General features: G+C 35.9%; 1 protein-coding gene across 2 annotated transcripts in view; it reads right to left on the bottom strand.

Moving 5' to 3' along the window:
• Window positions 1-3,792: 3,792 nt before the first annotated feature.
• The window catches only part of ESCO2 (establishment of sister chromatid cohesion N-acetyltransferase 2), a 30,324-nt gene continuing 11,186 nt past the window's right edge, over window positions 3,793-22,930 (bottom strand). Inside the window, exons 6-11 of one of the 2 annotated variants that reach the window (XM_007962006.3) lie at window positions 20,632-20,749; window positions 19,662-19,793; window positions 16,589-16,678; window positions 15,828-15,971; window positions 8,981-9,156; window positions 3,793-5,404 (exon numbers count right to left, since the gene is read on the bottom strand). In XM_007962006.3, the coding sequence (XP_007960197.2) occupies window positions 5,272-5,404; window positions 8,981-9,156; window positions 15,828-15,971; window positions 16,589-16,678; window positions 19,662-19,793; window positions 20,632-20,749 (793 nt within the window). In that variant the 3' untranslated portion in view covers window positions 3,793-5,271. The remainder of the gene's footprint in view (window positions 5,405-8,980; window positions 9,157-15,827; window positions 15,972-16,588; window positions 16,679-19,661; window positions 19,794-20,631; window positions 20,750-22,930) is intronic. The other variant, XM_007962007.3, reaches the window with a different exon arrangement.

Raw genomic sequence — 22,930 nt, 5'->3', positions numbered from 1 at the left:
TCCTGCTTATAAGACAAAGCAGGAACTGAATCTTTCTTGAATTGGCTCTTTAACATATAAGCCATTGCTTTTGAGAAATTTGTTTCTAGTTCCTACAGTTGGGGTATCTAATAGGAATAAAGTAATACCAAGGACAAGGCCAGCAAATTCACAGCCCTTGTCTATGGTAGACATTATAAAATACTCCCAGCATGCACTGCCCCTTGAGTCTGGTGAGGTCCTAGAAATCCTCAACACAAGATTGCAGATAATCTGCTACCAACTGGGAGAAATTTTTGTATTCTTTTTCTAGAACTTGCTCTTTAAATCTCAGATGTTATCTTTTTGGACATTTGTCTCATTCTCAAAAGAGCAACATGTGACTTGGCTGGCTGAGGGTGTTTTTTTTTTTTTTTTTTGAGACAGGGTCTTGCTCTGTCAGGCTGGAGTACAGTGGGGCAATCATGGCTCACTGCAGTCTTGACCTCCCAGGTTCAAGTGACCCTCGCACCTCTGCCTCCCACCCTGAGTAGCTGGGACCACAGGTGTATGCCACCACACCTGGCTAATTATTTTTTTGTAGAGACAGGGTTTCACCAAGTTTCTCAGGCTGGTCTGGAACTCCTGAGCAACCCTCCGTCTAGGCCTCTCAAACTGCTGGGATTACAGGCGTGAGCCACCATGCCCAGTACTACCTTTACACTGAATTAATTAGTAAATCAAAATAACCTTCTCTCAAGTGGCTTTCTCACCTCCCAGAAAATCTTTCCCTTTAGAATCTGTAGAAGGCCTCCAGGAGCTTGTTATGCCTCCATAAAAGGAGATAATCAGCAGCTGCTTGAGAAATGTTGAAGATCATTCTTTCATGTCTCCTGGTACCTATTTAATCTTCTACAATCTGTTGATTAGAATAAAAATTAGAAAGGATTTTAAATGAAACAAATGCTACACATAAAAACTATATATAAAAAATGCTGTATATATCAGCTAAGAATTTAGGAAAAACAAAACAAGCCTCCCATCTTAGGTTACTATAACAAAAATACCATAAACAAGGTGCCTCAAACCACAGAAATTTCTCATAGTTCTGGAGACTAGGAAGTCCAAGATCAAGATGGTATCTGGTGAGGGCATCCTCATAGAAGGCACCTTCTGGCTGTGTCCTTACACGGTGGATGGGGCAAGGTAGCTCCCCCACCCTCTTTTATAAGGCCATTAATCCCTGAGGGTTCCTTCCACATCATGACCCATTCACCTTCCTAAGGCACTACTTACGATGGTATTACATCATCTTGGGGGTTAGGGTTTCAACATATGATTTTTGGTGGAACACATTCAGACCACAGTACCTCCCTTCCAATGAGGGGAAAAAAATTAAAATTTATAGGAAACAGAAAACAAATCTATGATAGATAGGATTAACAATGCCAATCTTTAAAAATACTAACAAAATTGATAAACTCCTAGGCAAAACTAATCTATGGAGAAAAAAGACATGTCATGAGTGAAAAAACTTTACTACAGATCCTACAGATACCCGATCTTATTCATGAACACATCAAAAGTCAAAAAAAAAAAAAAAAAATTAGTTAACTAAAGCCAGTAACATAAAAAAGAAAGACATCAAGACCAAATTGTGTTTGGTTTATTTAGTTCAGGAAAGCTAGATTACTTTAACATTCAAATAACAATGTAACTGCCATATTAACAATGAAGAAAAATCAAAATCATCTCCAAAGATAGAAGAAAGACTTTTTATAAAATCTGAGTATCTATTCAAGATGTTTGAGAGCCTCTTAGAAAACTAGGAATAGGCAGAGGAACTTCCTTAATATTAGAAATTTATCTACAAAGAAACTACAGTAAACCTTATATTTAATAGTAAAATGTTGAAAACTTTACCTATATCAGCAATGAAACAAATATGTCCCCTACCATTGCTTTTATTCAACACTGTACTAGACTGGCGATCTTAGAAATGCAATATTGTAAGAACAAAAAATAAAAGCTGTAAGATTCTAAAAGAAATAAAACTCATTCATAGACATTATGTAGATAAAAATAAATTAGAATTAAATAAGTTTAGAAAGATTGCTGAATACAAAGTGAAAACAGAAAACTTGTATTTTATGTATCAGCAAACAAGATGTAACTTAAAACACTTTTCCCAATGGCTTAAAAAAAAAAAGTATCAGCTGGGCACACTGGCTCACGCCTATAATCCCAGCACTTTGGGAGGCTGAAGTGGATTACTGGAGGTCAGGAGTTCAAGACCAGCCTGGCCAACATGGTGAAACCCCATCTCTACTAAAAATACAAAATTAGCTGGGTGTGGTGGCATGCACCTATAATCCCAGCTACTGGAGGCTGAGGCAGGACAATCGCTTGAACCCAGGAGGCAGAGGTTGCAGTGAGCTGAGATCACGCCATTGCACTCCAGCCTGGGCAAAAAGAGCAAAACTCTGTCTAAAAAAAAAAAAAAACTATCAAATAATCCTCCCAAATTGACCTATATATCTGACACAATTCCAGTAAAATCCCAACAGGCTTTTTTGTTGTTGGTAGCTTTTTGTGGAATAAATTGATTCTAAAATGTATATGGAAATGCAAAGACCAAGAATAGACAAACTATTCCTGAAGAAAAAAAGGTGGGACCATGTACTAATACTATAGCAAACATTAATATTATAATTAACACAGTCTGGTATTGGCATAAATATAACCTATATAAGATTAGTAAGAATAAACAGGCAGAAATAGACATACACATATATGGGCACAATTTATGACAAAGACCGCCAGGAGGATGCCTGAAACCATGGACAGTACTCAACCTGATTGCCCTCAATTGGAATATGTGTCTGTGCATGTCTTCTGCTGACAAATTTGATGCCTTTTCCATCTTAATTGAGCACTCATCACCCACTATGGCTACTCTGAATGGTGGGTAAGTTAAAACTTATGAATTCCTTACTTCTAGAAATTTCCATGTAATATTTTTGGTAACAAACTGTGGGAAGCGAGATTGCAGATAAGGGGGGATTGCTGTACAAGGTGATCTAGGCTCATCTTGTACGTTCATTGCCCTATCCCTAGAATGAGCCATTTCTCCCAAGAGCCCCAGGTCCTTTTGTGGAGGAAGGTATTAGTAAGCAAGATCTGGCTGGGTGCAGTGGCTCACATCTATAATCCAGCACTTTGGGAGGCTGAAGTGGGAGCATCACTTGAGCTCAGGAGCTCAAGGGCCTCAGGAGCTTAAGGACTGGCTGGGCACGTTGGTGAAACTCTGTCTCTACTAAAAATACAATACAAAAATTAAATAGGCGTGGTGACACACACCTGTAGTCCCAGTTACTTAGGGAGCTCAGGCGGGAAGATCACTTGAACCTGGGAGGTCGAGGCTGCAGTGAGGCATGTTTGTACCACTGCACTTCAGCCCAGGGTGGGAAAAAAAAGAAAGAAACCAACCAAGATTTGGGTGGTAGGTGTGCTCATTGCCACTGGGGTATCATTGCTTTGAGACCTTGTCAGTGCACTTGCTTCTTGTATGTGTTACACTTAAAACAAAAAAACACCCAACCAAGCCAAGAGTATCAACAGCAAATCATGCTAAATATTTAGTTCTTGAAATACAACATATCTAAGACATACTGAATTGAAGCAAGATGCAAAATAACTGCATATATATTTAGTTTATCTAAAGTAATAGGCACTAAAAGCAGGATTATGGGAAGCCTTTTGGTCATCTCTATGTATTATCTGAATTTTATGGAACATATACAATTTTCATAATAAAATATAATTAAAATCAGATTTAGTTGTATAAAATATTAAAGAATTTTAATTGATTCATCACAAAAGCATTAAACAATGTTAATTTAAAATTTTAAATAAAATAATTAAAAGAAATAAACAAGTACAGAAAATAGCATTAAAATATTTGCATAATTACATACATTTTAATACTTCCACATTCTTTTGGGAACCCAGGCTTTAAAATTTTGGAAACATGTTAACTCACTGGCAAATAAAATGAATGCAGATGAACAGTTTCTACATATAATTACAATCTGGAAAACGACTTGCCTATAATCTTTCTGCCAGCAGTTGAATGATTTTTTAGAATCAAAATAATTTGAACAATGTTTTGCTTTTTAAAGTATCCAAGAATTACACTAGAAAAATGTGTGAACATTTAAGTGTATTTACACAGTTCCATGGTCTCTGATCCACCAGCCTATGTATATTTACTAACCTTGGTTCTATTACCATACATTTTATAAAGACTTTTGCCAGGTATCTCAGAACAAGTAAGGTGCATTTTAAACAAGCAAAAAACTAGAAAATGAAACATCTAATCCAGCTAGGCATTTTGTTAATGACATCAATTGTCAGTAACAGGTTCCTAAAGTAGCACTACCAACATTTCCATACAACAAAAATTAACTAAATGATAATAGTGCAATTACCAAGTATAATTTTAATTAAATCTGATGACAGGTAAACATTTAATTTTATTTTCAAAAAGATTAAACATTAAGCTATAGAATTCTGCTCTACAGAAATGCATATGGGATAATCTTATTCCTTACCATCTTGTTACAAGTAAGAAATTCTAAACATTTTCTAAAGATATTCAAACTGAGTTACAACAGATGAGTGCCTATCAAGTGAAGACTTTGTATAGAGAAGTCAGGAATTAGGCTGGACACAGTGGCTATGACTGTAATCCCAGCACTTTGGGAGGATCGCTTGAGCCCAAAAGTTCCAGAGAAGCCTGGGCAATATAGTGAGACCCACGCCTCGATTAAAAAAAAAAAAAAAAAAAAATTCAGGAATTCCCTTTACAAATTGGGCATAGAAATTACTTGCCCAAGTTTAAATTTGCCTTTTTGCTTCTGATGTGGCATTAGATAATCCTGGCCCAAGAGTGTGCTTAATAAAAGACCAGGTCACATTTCTAGAGAAAAACCACTTTGTCAATACTCTTACATAAGAGTCAGGTAATTTTCCAGTTATAGCTACAAAGTTTCATAATTAAAAATTCAGAGTGCTAATCAGTGAATCACTCAAAGATTTTTCCTTTCTTTGAATCCCCAGATAATTTTCAACAAATTTATTCCTGACTTTTCAACTCATAAAGAACAAAACTGTGATGTACGTGTGTGTGTGTGTGTGTGTATGAGAGTGTTGGTCTTTTTTATTTTGATATTTATTAAATAGTCTCTATTTTATAACAAGGAGCTCTCTCAACTTATCCAGACAGTAACTCCTTTATAACTGAAATCAACTTTAACTATTAAAATTATATACAAGGAAATTAGGAGTGTTGCAGTACTTGGTTGCAAATAACTTGCCATCTGGTGTTGGGTCAGAAAATGCTATTTCATCAGTGCTGAGAAAACAGCCAAACATGAAGCAATTCCTAAAAGAGAAGAAAAGATGATTTAATAATGGAAGCAACTTAACATTCTAATTAACATGAGCACAACTTAAGTAAATATTCTTGACTTAAATCAACTTTATTTTTAGTAAGTGAAAAAATGCCTTATATTTTAGAGAAAGAAGTCTAATGATACCATTTCACAGATGAGAAAGCTAAGGTCCAGAAAAAATTCTGCTGAGGGGCAAAGGGAACCATCCACCTAACTCTAGCATATCCACAGTAAAGAGCAACTAATATAAGATCATACTGCTAGGCCAGGTGCAGTGGCTCATGCCTGTAATCCCAGCACTTTGGGAGGCTGAGGCGGGCGGATCATGAGGTCAGGAGATTGAGACTATCCTGGCTAACACAGTGAAACCCTGTCTCTACTAAAAAAACAAAAATTAGCCGGGCGTGGTGGCGCATGCCTGTAGTCCCAGCTACTTGGGAAGCTGAGGCAGGAGAATCACTTGAACCCGGGAGGCGGAAGTTGCAGTGAGCCCAGATTGCGCCACTGCACTACAGCCTGGTTAACAGAGTGAGACTCCAACTCAACCAAAAAACAACGCATCATATTGCTAATTAAAAGCAACAGATAATTAGAACAAACAAAAAAAATCACCAATTTTAAGCAGTAACCATATATACACACATACACACACACACACACATATATATATATATATATTTTTTTTGAGACAGAGTCTTACTCTGTCACCCAGGCTGTAGTGCAGTGGTGCGATCTTGGCTCACTACAACCTCCGCCTCCTAGGTTCAAGTGATTCTCCTGCCTCAGCCTCCCAAGTAGCTGGGATTACAGGCATGTGTCACCATACTTGGCTAATTTTTTTTTTTTTTTTTTTTTTAGTAGAGGTGGGGTTTTCTCCATGTTAGCCAGGATGGTCTTGAACTTCCAACCTCAGGTAATCCGCCCTCCTTGGCCTCCCAAAGTGCAGGGATTACAGGCATTAGACACCGCCCAGCCTACATACTTTTTTCAACGAAGACATCCACTGAGAGCTTTAAGAAGGGAAAAACTAATCTGCATTTTGACTACAACTCTCCTTGATCTTGCTTACCTTAGGATTAAAAGTAATAAGGGAATGGTTAAAAGAATTCAACATCTCCCACAACTTGTTTGTGAAAGAAAAAAACAGAATTAATCAAAATTGAGGGATATTCTATAAAATAACTGGCTTGTACTCTTCAAATTCTTCAATGTCAAAAGACTGAGAAACTGTTACAGATTAGAGAAGATGAAGATTAAAGAGACGTGAAAACTAAATGCAGTATGTGGTACTAGGCAGAAAAAAAAAAAAAAAAAAAAAGCCATGAAGGACATTTGAGACAACAGACAAAAGTGAAATATGGACTGTCAGATAAAAGCATTATATCCAATATTAAATTTCCCAAATTTGATCATTGTATCATGGTTATATAAGAGAATATTCTTGTTCTTAAGAAAAACACACCAATGCATGAAGGGGTAAAGGAGCGTAATATATATAACAAAATAATTCAGGAAGTTTATCTAAACATAGAATGGTAAAGCAAATGAGGTAAACGTTGAACTTACTAGATCTTGACAAAGGCTTCTTACTACTCTTGCTGCTCTTTTGTAAGTTTGAAATTATTTCAGAATAAAAAATTAGAATTTGATTCAATTAGAAGACATAAGCTTCTAATATATTAAATACTATAAATAAATACATAATATGGTAGAACTAGGTTAGATACTGGTATTCCTCATACCAAATTTATATATCTAATACAAAACATAGAAAAGTATTTCATAACTAATCAAAAATCTTTAAGATATCAATTTTTCCTACTGATCCCTTTTGTAAGTATGTACAACTGACTAGGATTTATGGCCCAAGATTGGGTCCCCATAATGGTGTTGGTATTTATTTTTTTAAAGTGGCATAGAATGCAAGAGGCTTGAATAACAGTATTCCAAAGTGTGGTCTTTGGTTTGGTTAAAGTGTGCTTATTGGTTTGTAACCTATTATCTAGACAATGAAATATGTGTAGAAATTGAGAGAGTAAGTGTTGTGAAATTCATCCATATAACCTAGATTAGGTAAATTAGCAAACAAGTTTGTGATATTGGAAACTTTAAACAGCAATACATAGTGTTAGTTCAAAGTGTGTACATGGGAATTAAAAATGGAGACTAATTTTTTGGGTTGAGATATATATACTCATATACTGTAAGACTCACCCTTTAAAAATTGTACAACTGAGTGGTTTTGTGTATATTAACAAATATTGTCCAATCACCACCACTATCTAATTCTAGAACATTTTTATTATCCCAAACCCAGCACTCATTAGTTGCTCTCCATCTTTCCTCAGTCCCTGGAAACTACACATCTACTTTCTGCCTCTGGATCTGCCTGCCTCTTATGGACATTTTATATAAATGTAATCACACAATGTGTCATCTTCTGCAACTGACTTATTTCAACTAGCATAATGTTTTCAAGGTTCCTCCACGTTGCAGCGTGTGACAGAATTTCCTTTATGGCTGAATAACATCCCATTGTTATTATTGTATCAATATACCATATTTATCCATTAATCACAGATTGGATTATACTTTTTTGGCTTTTATAAATAATCCTGCTATGAACCTTCATGTACAAGGTTTTGTGTGGACATGTTTTCTTTTCTTGAATATATAACCTAGGAGTCAAACTGCTAGGTCACATAACAGTTTAACTCTGAGAAACCATCAGATTGTATTCCACACCAACTGTACCAGTTTACATTCCTACAAGCAATGTACAAGAGTTTCAGTTTCCTCTACATCCTCATGGACACTTGTCTGTTTTTTGAGTACAGTCATCCTACTGGGTATAAAGTGGGATCTCACTATGGTTTTGTGATTTCCCTGATAAAGATGTTGAGCATCTTGTTATGTTGAATTAACTATTTGCAATTCATCTTTGAAGAAATGTCTACTGAAATTCTTTGTCTATTTTTAAATTGCGTTGTCTTTTTATTGTGTTCTAAGAATTTTATGGGTATTAGACCCTCCTTAGACAAATGATTTGCAACTATTTTCTCTCGTTCTACGGACTGTCTCACAAATCCACTTTATAAGTTATGCTTATGAGTTATAGCAAGTCTTCATTATCTAGTCACTATCAATGAACACGTACAGCTTCTGTAATTTTTCAAACCTTTACTTTGTATAGATTTATTGAAGCATAATTTCACGTCTGCTAAGTCTAATAACAATTTGAGATTGTGTTTCTGTTTTGTTTTTCTATTTTTTTCTAGCAATCCATTTTTATTTTATTAGTGTTGATCTGTGACAAATTAAACTAGTCCTTTAGCACAGGTAGTTTGAAAAGCAGTGGGCTAGTATGTTTCAGACCTGGAATGTTGTGCCCTAGACTGAGTACATCTAGTATGGTTTTTCTAGTGCCAATACCTTCCTTAGTCTGACTTTGATAGTATTTATACAGAAGTGTCTTACCAACATCCTTCTCTTTAGCTCAGAAGCTGAGAGGTACTGGGAAAGCTATGAACCTAGGGTTCTGGATCTAGATCCATTTTATTTCTTACCTGAGGGTATCAACCAGTCGTCTTGCAATGCGCTTTCTTCTCTTCAGTCTGAAAACCCAGATTCTACTTATCCCACAGACTGCAGGTTCTGGTACATTTGAACATTGCCAAGCCCTAGAACATTCTGTAGAGGTTGGGGATCCCGGACCAGCTGGTTCAGACAGGACACGAAAGGCCTGCAATGATATACACAAGCATCTACAGCTAACAACACAGATGAGTTCACACTGCTTTTAAAAAGTATTCCTTAAATAAAACAAGTATCAAAAATTTAACTTATATCTCCACCAAGTATGTTAAAAATATTTTCTATTTCTTAAATTCTTATCCATTTAGTCACACAATGCTTTAAAAAGAACTAGTGGTGTTGAGACATTCACACATTCTGGTGCGTCCCATAGCATTATGAAACTTTCCTCTTTAATTAAAGCAATTGTAGACATTAGACTCTTCCTTTCAATAAACTATATCAACCTCTAGCATTCTCTCCATCCTAAAATGTATATATGACCACCTAAAGAAACCAGTAACACTAAAGATTTGTATCTATTAACTATGAAATTTGGTTGGCATTTCAAGTTTCTTAAAAAACATTTTTATTTTGAAATAGATTCATGAGAAGTTGAAAAAACCACTACAGAGGACCATGTGTCCTTTCCTGAGTTTTCCCCAATGATTACATCTTCCATAACTGGTATAATACCAAAACCATGAAATTACCATTGGTAAAATGTGTGTGTATAGTTTCAGGACACTTAATCATACCTGTATATTCATTTAAATACCATCACAATCAAATACAGAACTATTGAGTCACCACAAAGATCTTCTTGCTCATTATAGTCACATCCACACTACCCCATCTCTCAACCTCAATCCCTGACAACCACCAATTTATTCTCCATGGCTATAATGAGAATGTTATATATTATATAAATGAAATCACACACCATATGACCTTTTGAGATTGGCTTTTTTCCACTCAGCATAATGCCCCTGAGACTCATCCAAGTTGTTAAGTGTATCAATTCTTTGTTCCTTTTTATCACTAAGTAGTATTCCATCATATGGATGTATCATAGCTTATCATTCACTTAAAGCATTTAAGGACACTTTGGTTGTTACCAGGTTTTGGCTATTACAAATAAAGCCACTATTAACATTCTTGCACAGGCTTTTGTGTGTACATCAGTTTTCCTTTGTTTTGGCTGGATCATATGGTAAATACATGTTTAGTTTTTTTTTAATTATTATTATTTTTTAAAGAGACGGAGTCTCACTCTGTCATCCAGGATGGAGTGCAGTGGCACAATCTTGCTCACTGCAACCCCCACCTCCTGGGTTCAAGTGATTCTCCTGCCTCAGCCTCCCGAATAGCTGGGATTACAGGCATGCACCACCACGCCCAGTTAATTTTTGTATTTTTAGTAGAGGCGGGGTTTCACCATGTTGGTCAGGCTGATCTCGAACTCCTGACCTCAGGTGATCCGCCTGCCTCAGCCTAAGTGCTAGGATTACAGGTGTGAGCCACTGCGCCCAGCCTGTTTAGTTTTTAAAGAAACTTTAAAACTTTTTCCAGAGTGGCTGTAATATTTTACATTCCTACCGACAATGTGTGAGAGATCTAGTTTCTCCATATCCTCACTAGCATTTGGTATTGTCTCAATTTTTTACGTACTGTTATCTCTTCTGACAGGTGTGTATTTAGTTTTTAATTACCAAAAACAAAACATTGTTTCTGACCTGAGAGTAGAAGAGAATAGTTGGCTACATCTTGCCTATTATCAGGACACAACAGTCCACTTCTTTGAGATCAAAGAAGGAAAAGGCGTTTTAAATAAATACACAACATAAAAAGATGTAAACTGTAAAATTAGTAATGTTGAAGGGAGAAAAAGTACAGAGCTTTTGTAGGTGATATAAATTGTTATCAGCTTAAAATAGACGGCTATATTAAAGGATATTTTATGTAAGCCTCATGACTAAAAAGCGAAAACCTATAGTAGATACATAAAAGATAAAGAAATCAAAGCATACCACTACAGAAAATCATCAAATCCCAAGGAAGACAGCAAGAGAAGAAAGGAATATATATAAAACAACCAGAAAACAAAACAAAATGGCAATAGTAAACCCTTATTTATCAATAATTACTTTAAATGTAAATAGAATACATTTGCCAATCAAAAGACACAGAGTGGCTAAATGGATAAAAACACAAGACTCAGCTAAATATCACCTACAAAAGACTCACACAGACTGCAAGTGAAGGGTCAGAAAAACACACTCCGTGCAAATGGAAACCTAAAGACAACAGGAAGTACCTACACTTACATCATAAAAAACAGATTTTAAGTCAAAAACCATTAAAAGAGACAAAGAAGGTAATTATATAATAAAAAGGTCAATTCATTAAAACAGTTGTAAATATATATGCACCTAACATTGGAGCACCTAAATATATATTTAGGATTCTGAAAGGAGAAATAGATAGGAATACAAAATTAAGAGGACTTCAAGATCCCACTTTCAACAATGGATACATCATCTAGACAGAAAATAAATAAGGAAATGCTGAACTTTTTTTTTCTTTCTTAAGAGATAGGGTCTCACTATTGCCCTGACTGGAGTGCACTGGTGCGATCACAGCACACTGCAGCCTTGAATGCCTGGGCTCAGGTGATCTTCCTGCCTCAGCCTCCCAAGTACCTGTGACTATAAGCATGCACTACCATGCCTGGCAAATTTTTGTAAAGACAGGGTCTCACTATGTTGCCCAGACTGTTCTTGAACTCCTAGCCTCAAGCTATCCTCCTGCCTCAGCCTCCCAAAGTGTTGAGATTATAGCTGTAAGCCACGGAGTTCAGCCAGTAAACACTGAACTACACTTCAGACCTAATGGACCTAACAGAAACACATATAGTATTCCATCCAATAGCAGCAGAATGAATGCACATTCTTTTCAAGTGCACACAGAACATTCACACAGTTTAAAATTATAGATCAATGACAGGAGGAAAAGTGGAAAACTGACAAATATGTGAAAATTAAACCACACGCTCCTGAACAACCAACAGATCAAAGAAATTAAAAGGGAAATTGACAAATTTCTTGAGACAAACGAAAATGGAAACACAGCATACCAAAACCTATGGAACGCAGCAAAAGCAGTTCTACATAAAAAAGAAGAAAGATCTCAAGTAAACTAACATTACACCTCAAAGAATTAGAAAAAGAATAAAGCCCAAAGTTAGTAGAAGGAAGCAAATAAAGATAGTAGAGATAAATTAAACGGGGACTCGAAAAATAGAAAAGATCAATGAAATGAATAATTGGTTTTTTAAAAGATAATAAAATTGACAAACCTTTAGCTAGACTAAGAAAAAAGAAGACTCAACTAAACAGAATCACAAACAAAAAGAGGAGATATTACAACTGATTATCACAGAAGTACAAAGGATCGTAAGAGACTATGAATAATTATATACCAACAAATCAGGTAACCTATAAGAAACAAATTCCAAGAGGCAATAAACCTACCTACACCAAATCATGAAGAAACAGAAAATCTAAACCAATAGAAAGGAGATTCAATTAGTTAAAAAAAAAAACAACTTGCATCATAAGAAGGCCCATCCGTAATGACATCACTGCTAAATTCTACCAGACATTTAAAGAATATTAATCCTCAAACTCTTCCAAAAAACTGAAGAAGAAGAATACCCCCAAAGTCATCTTACAAGGCCAGAATTAACCTGATACCAAAGCCAGAAAAGGACACTACAAGAAAAGTTACCGGCCAATATTCCTGATAAACAGATGCAAACTAGCACATTAAAAGAATAGTACACCATGATCCAGTGGACTTTATCCCTGGATGCAAGGATGGCTCAATACATGCACATCAATGTGTTACACCATATTAACAGAATGAAGAACAAAACTATATGATCATCTCAATACAGAAAAGGCATCTGACATCCTTTCATGATAAGAACTCTCAACAAATTAGACACAGAAGGAATGTACCTCAATATACTAAAGGCCATATATCACAAGCCCACAACTAACATCATACTCAGCAATGAAAAATTGAAAGCTTTTCCTCTTAGATCAGGAATAAGACAAGGATGCTGACTCTCATCATTTCTATTCTACATAGTTCTAGAATTCCTTGCCAGAGCAATTAGGAAGAAAAAAGAAAGGCATTCAAATTTAAAGGAAGAAGTTAAATCATCTGTTTGCAAATGATATGAACTTATGCACAGAAAACCCTAAAGACTCCACCAAAAAAACTATTAAATTCAGAAAAGGTGCAGGATACAGAATCAACATTCAAAAGTCAGTACCTTTTCTATATAGGAACAATGAACTACAAACTATCTAAAAAAGAAATCAAGAAGACAATCCATTTACAATAGCATTAAAAAAACCCACTTATGAATAAATTTAACCGAGGAGGTGAAAGATCCATACACTGAAGACCAGAAAACACTGATGAAAGAAGCTGAAGAATATCCACATAAATGGAAGGATACCCAGTGTTCGTGGCTTGGAAGAATTAATATTGTTAAAATGTCCATACTACCCAAAGCAATCTACAAATACAATGCAATCCCTATCAAAATTCCAATGGCATTTGCCACAAAATTATAAAAAAGTCCTAAAATCCTATGGAACCATAAGCGATTCCAAACGGCCAAAGCAATCTAGACCAAAGAGTAAAGCTGAGGGGCATTGCACTCCTACTGGCATTAAAACAAAATATAGCAACTAAAGGAACAAAACAGATAAAATAAATCCAGGCATTTAGAGTCAACTGGTATCTGACAAACACATCAAGAACAAACAATGGGGCAAGGACACAGTCTCTTCAATAAATGATGTTGGGAAAAATGAATATGCACAAAATAAGAATAAAATTGGAGCCTTATCTCAAACCACATACAAAAATCAACTCAAAATGGATTAAAGGCTTAAAATGACGGACCTGAAGCTGTAAAACTATAAGAAAAAAAATGAGAAAAAAGCTTGACATAGGTCTGGGAAATAATTTTCTGGCTATGACCCCCAAAGTGTGGGCAATAAAAGAAAGAAATGTAAAATCAAACTGAAGTTTCTGCACAGCAGAGTGGATAAACACAAACCAACCAACCTACTGATTGGAAAAAAAATTTGCATATACAATACTGGATAATATCCAAACTATATAAATAACTCTATAGCAAGAAAACAAATACTCGGATTAAAAAATGGGCAAAGAACCAGAATAGATATTTCTCAAAAGACATACAAATCAGGAACAGGCATATGAAAAATGCTCATTCAACATTACTATTCATGAAGGAAATGCAAATTAAAACAAGATCACCTCACACTTGTCAGGACGATTACTATAAAAATACAACCACCATATGCAGCAATCCCACTTCTGAGTGTATATCCAAAGGAACTGAAATCAGTATGTTGAAGAGAAATCTGTACTCTCATGTTCAAGGTAGCATTATTTATAGCCAAGATATGTAATCAATTAAGTGTCCATCAATGGATGAATGAATAAAGAAAATGTGGTACATATACAAATGGAATACTATTCAGCCTTTAAAAAGGAAATCCTGACATTTGCAACAACGTGAATGAACCTGGAGGACATTATGTTAAGTGAAATCAGCCAAGCAAAAAAGAAAAATAGTGCAACATCTCACACAGGTAATCTAAAGAAGTTGACTTCATAGAAGCAGAGTAGAATGGTGGTTGCCAGAGGCTGGGCGAGTGAGAGATAGGAGAAAAGGGGAAACGTTGGTAAAGGGTACAAAGTTTAAGTTAGGATAAATTCTGCAGATCTATTGTACGGCATGACTATAGCTAATATATACTTGAAAACTGCTAGAAGCCGGGCACGGTGGCTCATGCCTGTAATCCCAGCAATTTGGGAGGCCGAGGCGGGCAGATCACGAGGTCAGGAGTTCAAGATCAGCCTGGACAACATAGGAAACCCCGTTTCTACTAAAAATACAAAATTAGCCAGGCATGGTGGCACGCAGCTGTAGTCCCAGCTACTTGGGAGGCCGAGGCAGAATAGCCTGAACCTAGGAGGCAGAGGTTGTGGTGAGCCGAGATCGCACCACTGCACTCCAGCCTGGGCAACAGAGCAAGACTCCGTCTCAAAAAAAGAAAGAAAAAGAAGAAAATGAAAATTGCAAGGGGAGTAGATCTAAATGTTTTCATCACAGTAAGTTGATAAGTATGTGAGGTGAAAGATATATTAGCTTGGTTTAGTCATTTTACAATGTATACCTATATCAAAATATCACATTGTACACTATAAATATTTGCAATTTTTATTTGTGAGTTATACCTTAATAAAGCTGAGGGAGAAGGGAAAGGCCAAACTGATCACTTATACTGGCAAAAATAGAAACAAGCTGCTTTTCTCTCCAACTTCTAATAACACAAGGAGAAACTATGTCTTCTAGAACACTGCTAATTAGTACCCAAATTAGATTCTAATTAAGGGATAATGACTACTTTGCCAAAAATATTAACCTTCACTAAGCCACATGTTTAAAAACTTCGGTTTATAGATCTGCTTACTTAAAATCAATATACTTTATAGTCCAGCTGTGGAAATGATTACATGAACATAAGACTGGCTTACCTATCCTGTTTACATAAAGCAAAATTCCAAATATTAATGGAAATAAATAACCTCAATTATCCACAAGGTCAAGGATATTCCAGCAGAATGTCATTAATGGTAGCAATCTTAAATGCTGAGACTTCTCCCAACTTTTCTCTTTATTTTGCCCACAAATTATGCCAATAATTTAAAATAAATATACCATACCTGTTTGATGGGTTCTGCAATTAAACACCCAACTACTCTCTTTTCATCAGATATAAAAAGAAAAGTTTTTATTTTGTTTGGACATTTAGGAACAACTTGCTGGAAGCCCAATTCATTATCAACAAGTTCTTGGACATCTTCTACCTAATGATTTTAAAAACCAAGACAGGTGAATGTTTTAAAAAGTACAATAGAAACTATACATATTTATATACACAAAATGTATGATTACTGTTACTTTAGTGTCTTTAATTTCTATTTCTTAAATTGATACACCTCCAAAATTATTTCACTACTGATGCATGTAGCTGCTACCGTGGAAACAAGGTTTTAAGAACCTATTTTAAAGATCACTTTCAGCAGAAATTCAGACACCTGGGAGGGATAAGGAATACAAAGCATTAAAACAGATTTGTTGTAGCTTTATTCATTGTTCACGGTGGCTAGACATCCAACCTCAGAAACACAGGCAACACCAATATAAGAAATAGACTCTGGGGGCCAGTAATTTCTCAAACTGAAAGCTTAGTTTATCTTTCACAAGGGAAAGATGAACAAAAAAGATAAGCTGTGGAGCCTTATCTGCCTTCTTTACTCCTTTGTCCTACAATTCTAAGTTTAGTTTTGTATAAATTGCTACGAAAGTAATCATTAAGCAGGTACCCAAGTGAATTATGTCAGCAAAGGCAGTGTGCACTTCAACATAGGTTGATTTCTTGGGGGTGGGGAAATGCAAGAGTTAAAAACATAATGTTCCATACCTTTTTGATAGCAAAGCTTGGATCATGTGGCAGAACCAACACGATTTTCCCATCCCAAAACTCTGCTACTACACGTTCTTTCTTCCAACCCTGCCAAAGGAAAAAAGGGTCACAGTTTAATTTGTGAAGAGAAAAAAACCAACATTAAATAATTTGATGTGCAGAAGACAAAAGGCTAAACAGTAACAGATATTTTAAAAAGATGAAATCCAACTAAAAGTAATGTGGGAAGAGAAATAAAAGATGCCTAAAACAGGTACCTGGCTTCAACAAGCTTATATCCTATCTGGTGATATGTATATGATTATAAAGCAAAGTAAAGAGGTAACGGTGCGGTGGCTCACACCTGTAATCCTAGCGCTTTGGGAGGGCTGAGGCAGGTGGATCACTTGAGGTCAGAAGTTTGAGACTAGTGGGCAGGTAGGGGAGGGGTAGAAGAATAAGCCAAATTCTAAGAAAAGGCTAAATAAAAGTCCTTATATGTTTGTCCCTTATGTTTAACAAGACCATGGAAGGGCGCAGTTTTACAACTATTTTAATCTCAATCCCCAGCATAGTTGCTTTGGCATGTGGCCCTAGTGTTTGAATGATACTGAAGTATTATGGTACTTGAAAAGGGTTTAAAAACCTTGGTAAGATGTCAATGAGCATAATGGGGAAGGTGGTTAACTTGCCTTCAGGCTAAGGCAACTAACTGAATAAGCAAAGGTGTAGAGAATGGTAAAAAAAAATGTGTAACTGGAAAAAATGAGGTTGAAATATTAGAAATAAATTTAATAAGATCCATATTGACAAAACTATAAAATGTTCCTGAAAAACATCAAAGATATGAATCAATCAGAGGTATACTAAGTTTCTAAGTATACACTAGGTTTATATTACAGTATATACTAAGTTTATATTATAGTATGTACTATACTAAGTTTCTAAGTTATACTAAGATTTTTTTTTCCCTAGAAATAAATGGCATTAGTTTGACTACTTTCAATAAAAATTAGAATAGGTTTTTTATTTGGGGGGAACATGATAGGCTCCTTTAATTTGAAAGAGTAAATGTGCAGAAAAAGTCAAGACATTTTTTACAGAGAAGGATGAAAGGGAACTTACCTAACTATACATCCAAATACAGTATGGAGCTACGTTTGTAAAAGTATGGCACTGGCACAGGAAATAATGGATGGTGCAGAAGTGTCCAATAACAAGCCCATTTATATATCGGAATTTGGTATGCATTAAAGGTGGCACTGCTAATCAGTGTGGAAGATAAACCAGTCAAACAGTAATGTTGGCACACTTTGCAGTCCTTTAGGAAAAATACAAAGATCAGATCCATCTCTGACACTATGTCTTGAAAAACTTCCAGTGGATTAAAGGTCTAAATATAAAATTTATAGCTATACATTTTTTTTTTAAATGTAGGAAAAACTTCTTACTAATTTTGGGACTGAGATGATGTTCCTGACTTAAGAAACCAAAGGTCACAAATTAGCTAAATAAAAATTTTGTTTTCTTTGTAGCAAGATACACCATAAAAAGGTTAAAGAAAATCCAAGTATTGGTATTTGCTTATATATGCAGAAAGTATCTCTGAAAGATATATAGATGAACCTGTGAATGCTGGATGCCTATAGATAGGGGAACAAGGTTTCTGGAAGGGGTATGGAGAAACACTTCACTGGATACACTTCTGCATTCTGTGAATTTTGAATCATGTGAAAGTATTACTATATCAAAAATATAAATTCAAACCTTAAAAAAAGGGACAGGGAGAATGTATTTGTAACACAGGAATAACATACAAAATATATAAAGGATAACATGTCCAGTATGTTTCCACAAATTAAAGAAAGAAATCCAATATAATATAGTCTGGCTTCATCAGAGAATGTGGCTTATTCCAGCGGCAGGAGCTTAGAGCTGGAGAGGGAATGTGTCATGCGACAAGGTGAGCAGGGGCCAGATATGAAGAGATCTGCTGGCCAAGGTAAGGAGTCTCGGTTTTATTTCTAGTGCAACAGAAAACTGTCAAGTATGAAGCAGACAATGTCAGAACCTATGTTTTAGAACTTTCTGGCTGATGTAGAGATATCAAAGAGGGCAAGAATTTAAATTATACACATATACACTTTCTCTTTTGTATATATTTTATATGCACATATATAGAAAAGGTTGAGGCCAGATTAAAGAGCACCAAACTGCTGGTGGGAACTTTTTCTTTCTAGAAGTATGAAGAATCATACTAGACTTATGTTTTATTTGTGGTTTTTTTTTTTTTTTTTTTGAGATGGAGTTTAGTTCTTGTCACCCAGGCTAGAGTGCAATGGCGCAATCTCGGCTCACTGCAACCTCCGCCTCCTGGGTTCAAGCGATTCTCCTGCCTCAGTCTCCTGAGTAGCTGGGATTACAGGTGGCTGCCACCAAGTCTGGCTAATTTTTTGTATTTTTAGTAGAGATGGGGTTTCGCCATGTTGGGCAGGCTGGTCTCAAACTCCTGACCTCAGGTGATCCACCCACCTCGGACTCCCAAAATGCTGGGATTACAGGCGTGAGTCACTGCACCCAGCCTAGACTTATGTTTTAAAACATTATTTCTGGTAGCACTATGGGAACCCAGAAAGCAAGCTGTTTCAATAAACAGGCTAAAAACATTGTGAAGGTATTAACTATGGCAATAAAAATAGGGGAAAAGGAATGAGTAGCAGGTACAATCATAAAGATAGGGCCAATGATGGGATGTGTTGGGACTTAAAAGGTGTTTAATGAATGGGTGGGACCTCACCTCTCAGAAAAAACCTGGAGAAGTCATGGAAAGGCTATTTTTTCTAAGGCTATCCATAAAGACAACACTATAGTGGGAAGAGGGTATCTCTTCAGATCTTTGAATTTTGTATATCTTGACTGTTCAGCTCTGCTCAGAATGCAGTGTTTACAAAATATTTATCTTATATTGAGAAGGTAAGCTTGAAACATCATCATTAAAAGTTAACTTTTCAGGCTGGATGGTGGAAAAGAAATGTCTCTTTTAAAGCAGTTTTACTTCTAGAGCAAACTGAAAGACTATCTTTCGGCTCACCACATATTTGATTCCTTCCAGAAACCTGTGGTGATGCTGTACATGCTGCATTTCATCTTCAGGGTTGGAAGCAGTATATATCATACCACAAGACTTGCACACAGTAGCCCCAAAATGTTTCTGACCAGCGTCCTATAATTGGGGGGTATAAAAAGAAGCCCATTTAAATATAGCACAAATAGCTCTAAATTAAGTTCCTATAACTATTCATTCAAATTTCACCTAATTTTTTTTTTTTCTGCTGACACAAGAGAAAAACGAAATGAAAGTCTGGTTACTATATCCTCCTTCCCTCCCCCAAAACAAAATGAAATGAGATCAGCCGGGCACAGTGGCTCATGCCTATAATCCCGGCACTTTGGGAGGCTGAGGTGGGTGGATCACTCAAGCCAAGAAGTTAGTGACCAGCCTGGGCAACATGGTGAGACTCCATCTCTTTGGCCGGGGCGGCGGGGGAGAAGAGACCTAAAAATGCAATAAATTGATGGAACGGAATTGTTTATTTGAATGGACAGTGTAAAAACCAAAGATTCTTTTATTTTTACAAGATTCTTTACTAGACCCATGGTTCTAAGAAGCAATAAGACTAAACTGTGGAAATTATAGCTAAAACGAACAACAGAACTTTTTAATGAAAGTCTTAAATACCTGAAAAAGCCTTATTTCAAAGAGAAGAGCAAAAATTTTAGGACTTCTATATTAATTATACAATATTTTTCCTTAAGTGGCTAAGAATATTAAATTATTCTTAAAGAATATTAAAATTATTTGACTCAAGAATTGACAAAAAATAAAGTGCAGGAAAAGCACAGATAAATTCAAGAATATTCAGTGTCACCACCTATAACTCCCATTCTGTCACATAAAACATTGCTTAATGCCATTGAAAATACCAAGCTCTGAACTGTCTAATACAGGGGTTTTTCTGTAAAGGGCTAGATAGGAGAAGCTTTGTTTTGAATTTACTCACAATGATGAGCTGGTCTTTTGTTTTTTTACTTGTATCTCTGGTATTAGTATTTTTCTGGATATTGGTCTGTTTCAAGAAGTTGATAGATCCCACAGAAAGCTGCTCTTCACCTAAAGATCTTGACACAGAAAGTTGATAAATATCATATAAATTTGATAAATATCACAATTTGATATTTATTATAAGTTGATAAATATATAAATTTATAATTTTTGAGGAATTAAAGGGAAAGAAAGCAGACATTTAACAGAGTACCTTGCAATTTTTAGTGCTTTCTGACATTAACTTGATGAGATAATAGGGACAGGAATAATGAGAAATCTGAGGCCCACTCAGAGAGGGTCAGTAATTTACTCAAGGTAAAGTAACTAGTAAATGGCAGCATTAACACTCAAATCCTGGTCCTCTGACTCCAAGTCCCAGGGACTTCCTTCTACAATATCTGATGCACATAGATGCACACTTTGGAAACTGACTTCACCCTTTAAAAAAAGATTTTTTTGCTTTATCAAATCTTAGGATAATATTTACCTATACAGTTATAAAGAAATTCCTGGGGTACTGGAGGAAATAAGTATAATACTGAACTTCACAAATCCACAGGAAATCAGAGTCACCATCATATTATGACCCAGCAATGTTTTACCTGGGCAATGAAGCTACTAAATTTGCTTTTCCTTATACCAAAAGCAGCATCTCACTACTCTGAAATTCTTAAGGAAAAAAAAAATTTAGGCTGGACAGATGTAGTTGAGACAACCTTTACCTATTAGGAAAGAATGCTGAGATTGACTTACAGAGGTTGCAAACTGGAGCCCCTCAGGCCAAATCTAGCTAGCAGACATGTTTTGGTTGACCCATATGTTATTTAAAACTTTGGATTAGCCTCCAATATTTTAAAATTTAGAGATTTCACTTAAAAATGTGTATTTCCAATATTAAAAGAGACTTTAAGATCACTAAACCTCTATTCCATCAAAGAATCTACAAGTTCGAACTTGGAATAGCACATGCCCTTTTAAGTGGGCAATTCTTCAGCTGGCCCTAGTCTCCACCCAGCCTGCTGGTTCTGTAGATACTGAGTTTGTAACCCTTGCCTTGTAATGAAAGGAGTAGAAATCCCTAAAGAGTAGAAGTAAATAAGTAAAAAAAAAAAAAAACCTTAGTGCCCAAAGTAAGAGGTTCAAACAACAGGGGGAAAAAAAAAAAACCTGACAAAGTAGAAAAAAAAAAGTGGAGCATTAGCTCTACTGCATTAAGCTAAGTCAAGCTGTCTTCTTACCATTTGTCTGAAAAGTAGTTTTCAAATTGACTTATCTATGCTAAGAAATACATTTCACATGACTAGTGCAGACATAAAACCAAAGTTTCACTAAATATACTTGCTGTGTGAGAGATACACTATTCCACTAAAAATAAATGCTATTGTTGGAGGCCAAAAGAATGAGGGTTGTGACCAATTCAGTATACCACTGGAGGCCGTATGAGCAAACAGCAAACTGTTCTCATGAATGCAGGTTGCTGGCAAACTGACCAACTGCGTCTGCCACCCAGAAGGAATGCTGAGGGCAGTCATGCCCAGGCAAAGTGTTTCTTGCCATTATCTACAGGCACATTTGAAGCTTGTTAACAATCAAGTGAACCTGTGATAAATCATGCAGCTGACCTTTACCTCCTCCCCTCTGCTGTTTCTACCCAATAAATACGAAAGGCTGTAGAAGCTCAGGGCCCTTGCTCACTAGAAGCGAGAAGCTCCCAACCCCTTCTTTAAAAAGATCCTTTTGTCTTTGTCTTCATTTCTGTGTTTGTCCACCTTCGTTCAGTCCCATAGTAACTGTCACAAGACATGACACCCTAAACTGGTCTGATGAACTACTAATGGGCTGCTACCTACAGTATGAAAAAACACTTGTCCAAGTTACTGACCCTTTTCACCTTATGCAGCCTTTGCTAACTCAGCTCTCACTGACCCTGCACGCGTGATAGCCATCTCTTTGCTTCCATTTTAGCAATTGTAACATTATATACTTGTTTAAATGTCTACTCTCCTCTAACCATAACCTCGATAGCAAGACCACGTTAATTATCTTCACATCTCTAGAACTCAGTATAGCTCAATAGCATGTGATACTCTCTAAATGTTCATTGAATGAATTTTAAAAACCAAAAAACAAATGTGAGACTAAGCACTTTGAGAATCTGTAATCTATCTGAAGTAACAGATTAAATCTCAAATTGCTGATAACTGACATTTTGGAGTCTACAAAGAGAGCAATATCATATTATTTAACAAATAGTA

This window comes from Chlorocebus sabaeus, chromosome 8 (assembly GCF_047675955.1).
Source record: "Chlorocebus sabaeus isolate Y175 chromosome 8, mChlSab1.0.hap1, whole genome shotgun sequence".
NCBI classification, from domain to species: domain Eukaryota; kingdom Metazoa; phylum Chordata; class Mammalia; order Primates; family Cercopithecidae; genus Chlorocebus; species Chlorocebus sabaeus.
The sequence above is the reverse complement of the archived record's forward strand: the minus strand, read 5'-3'. Positions and strand labels throughout refer to the sequence as shown.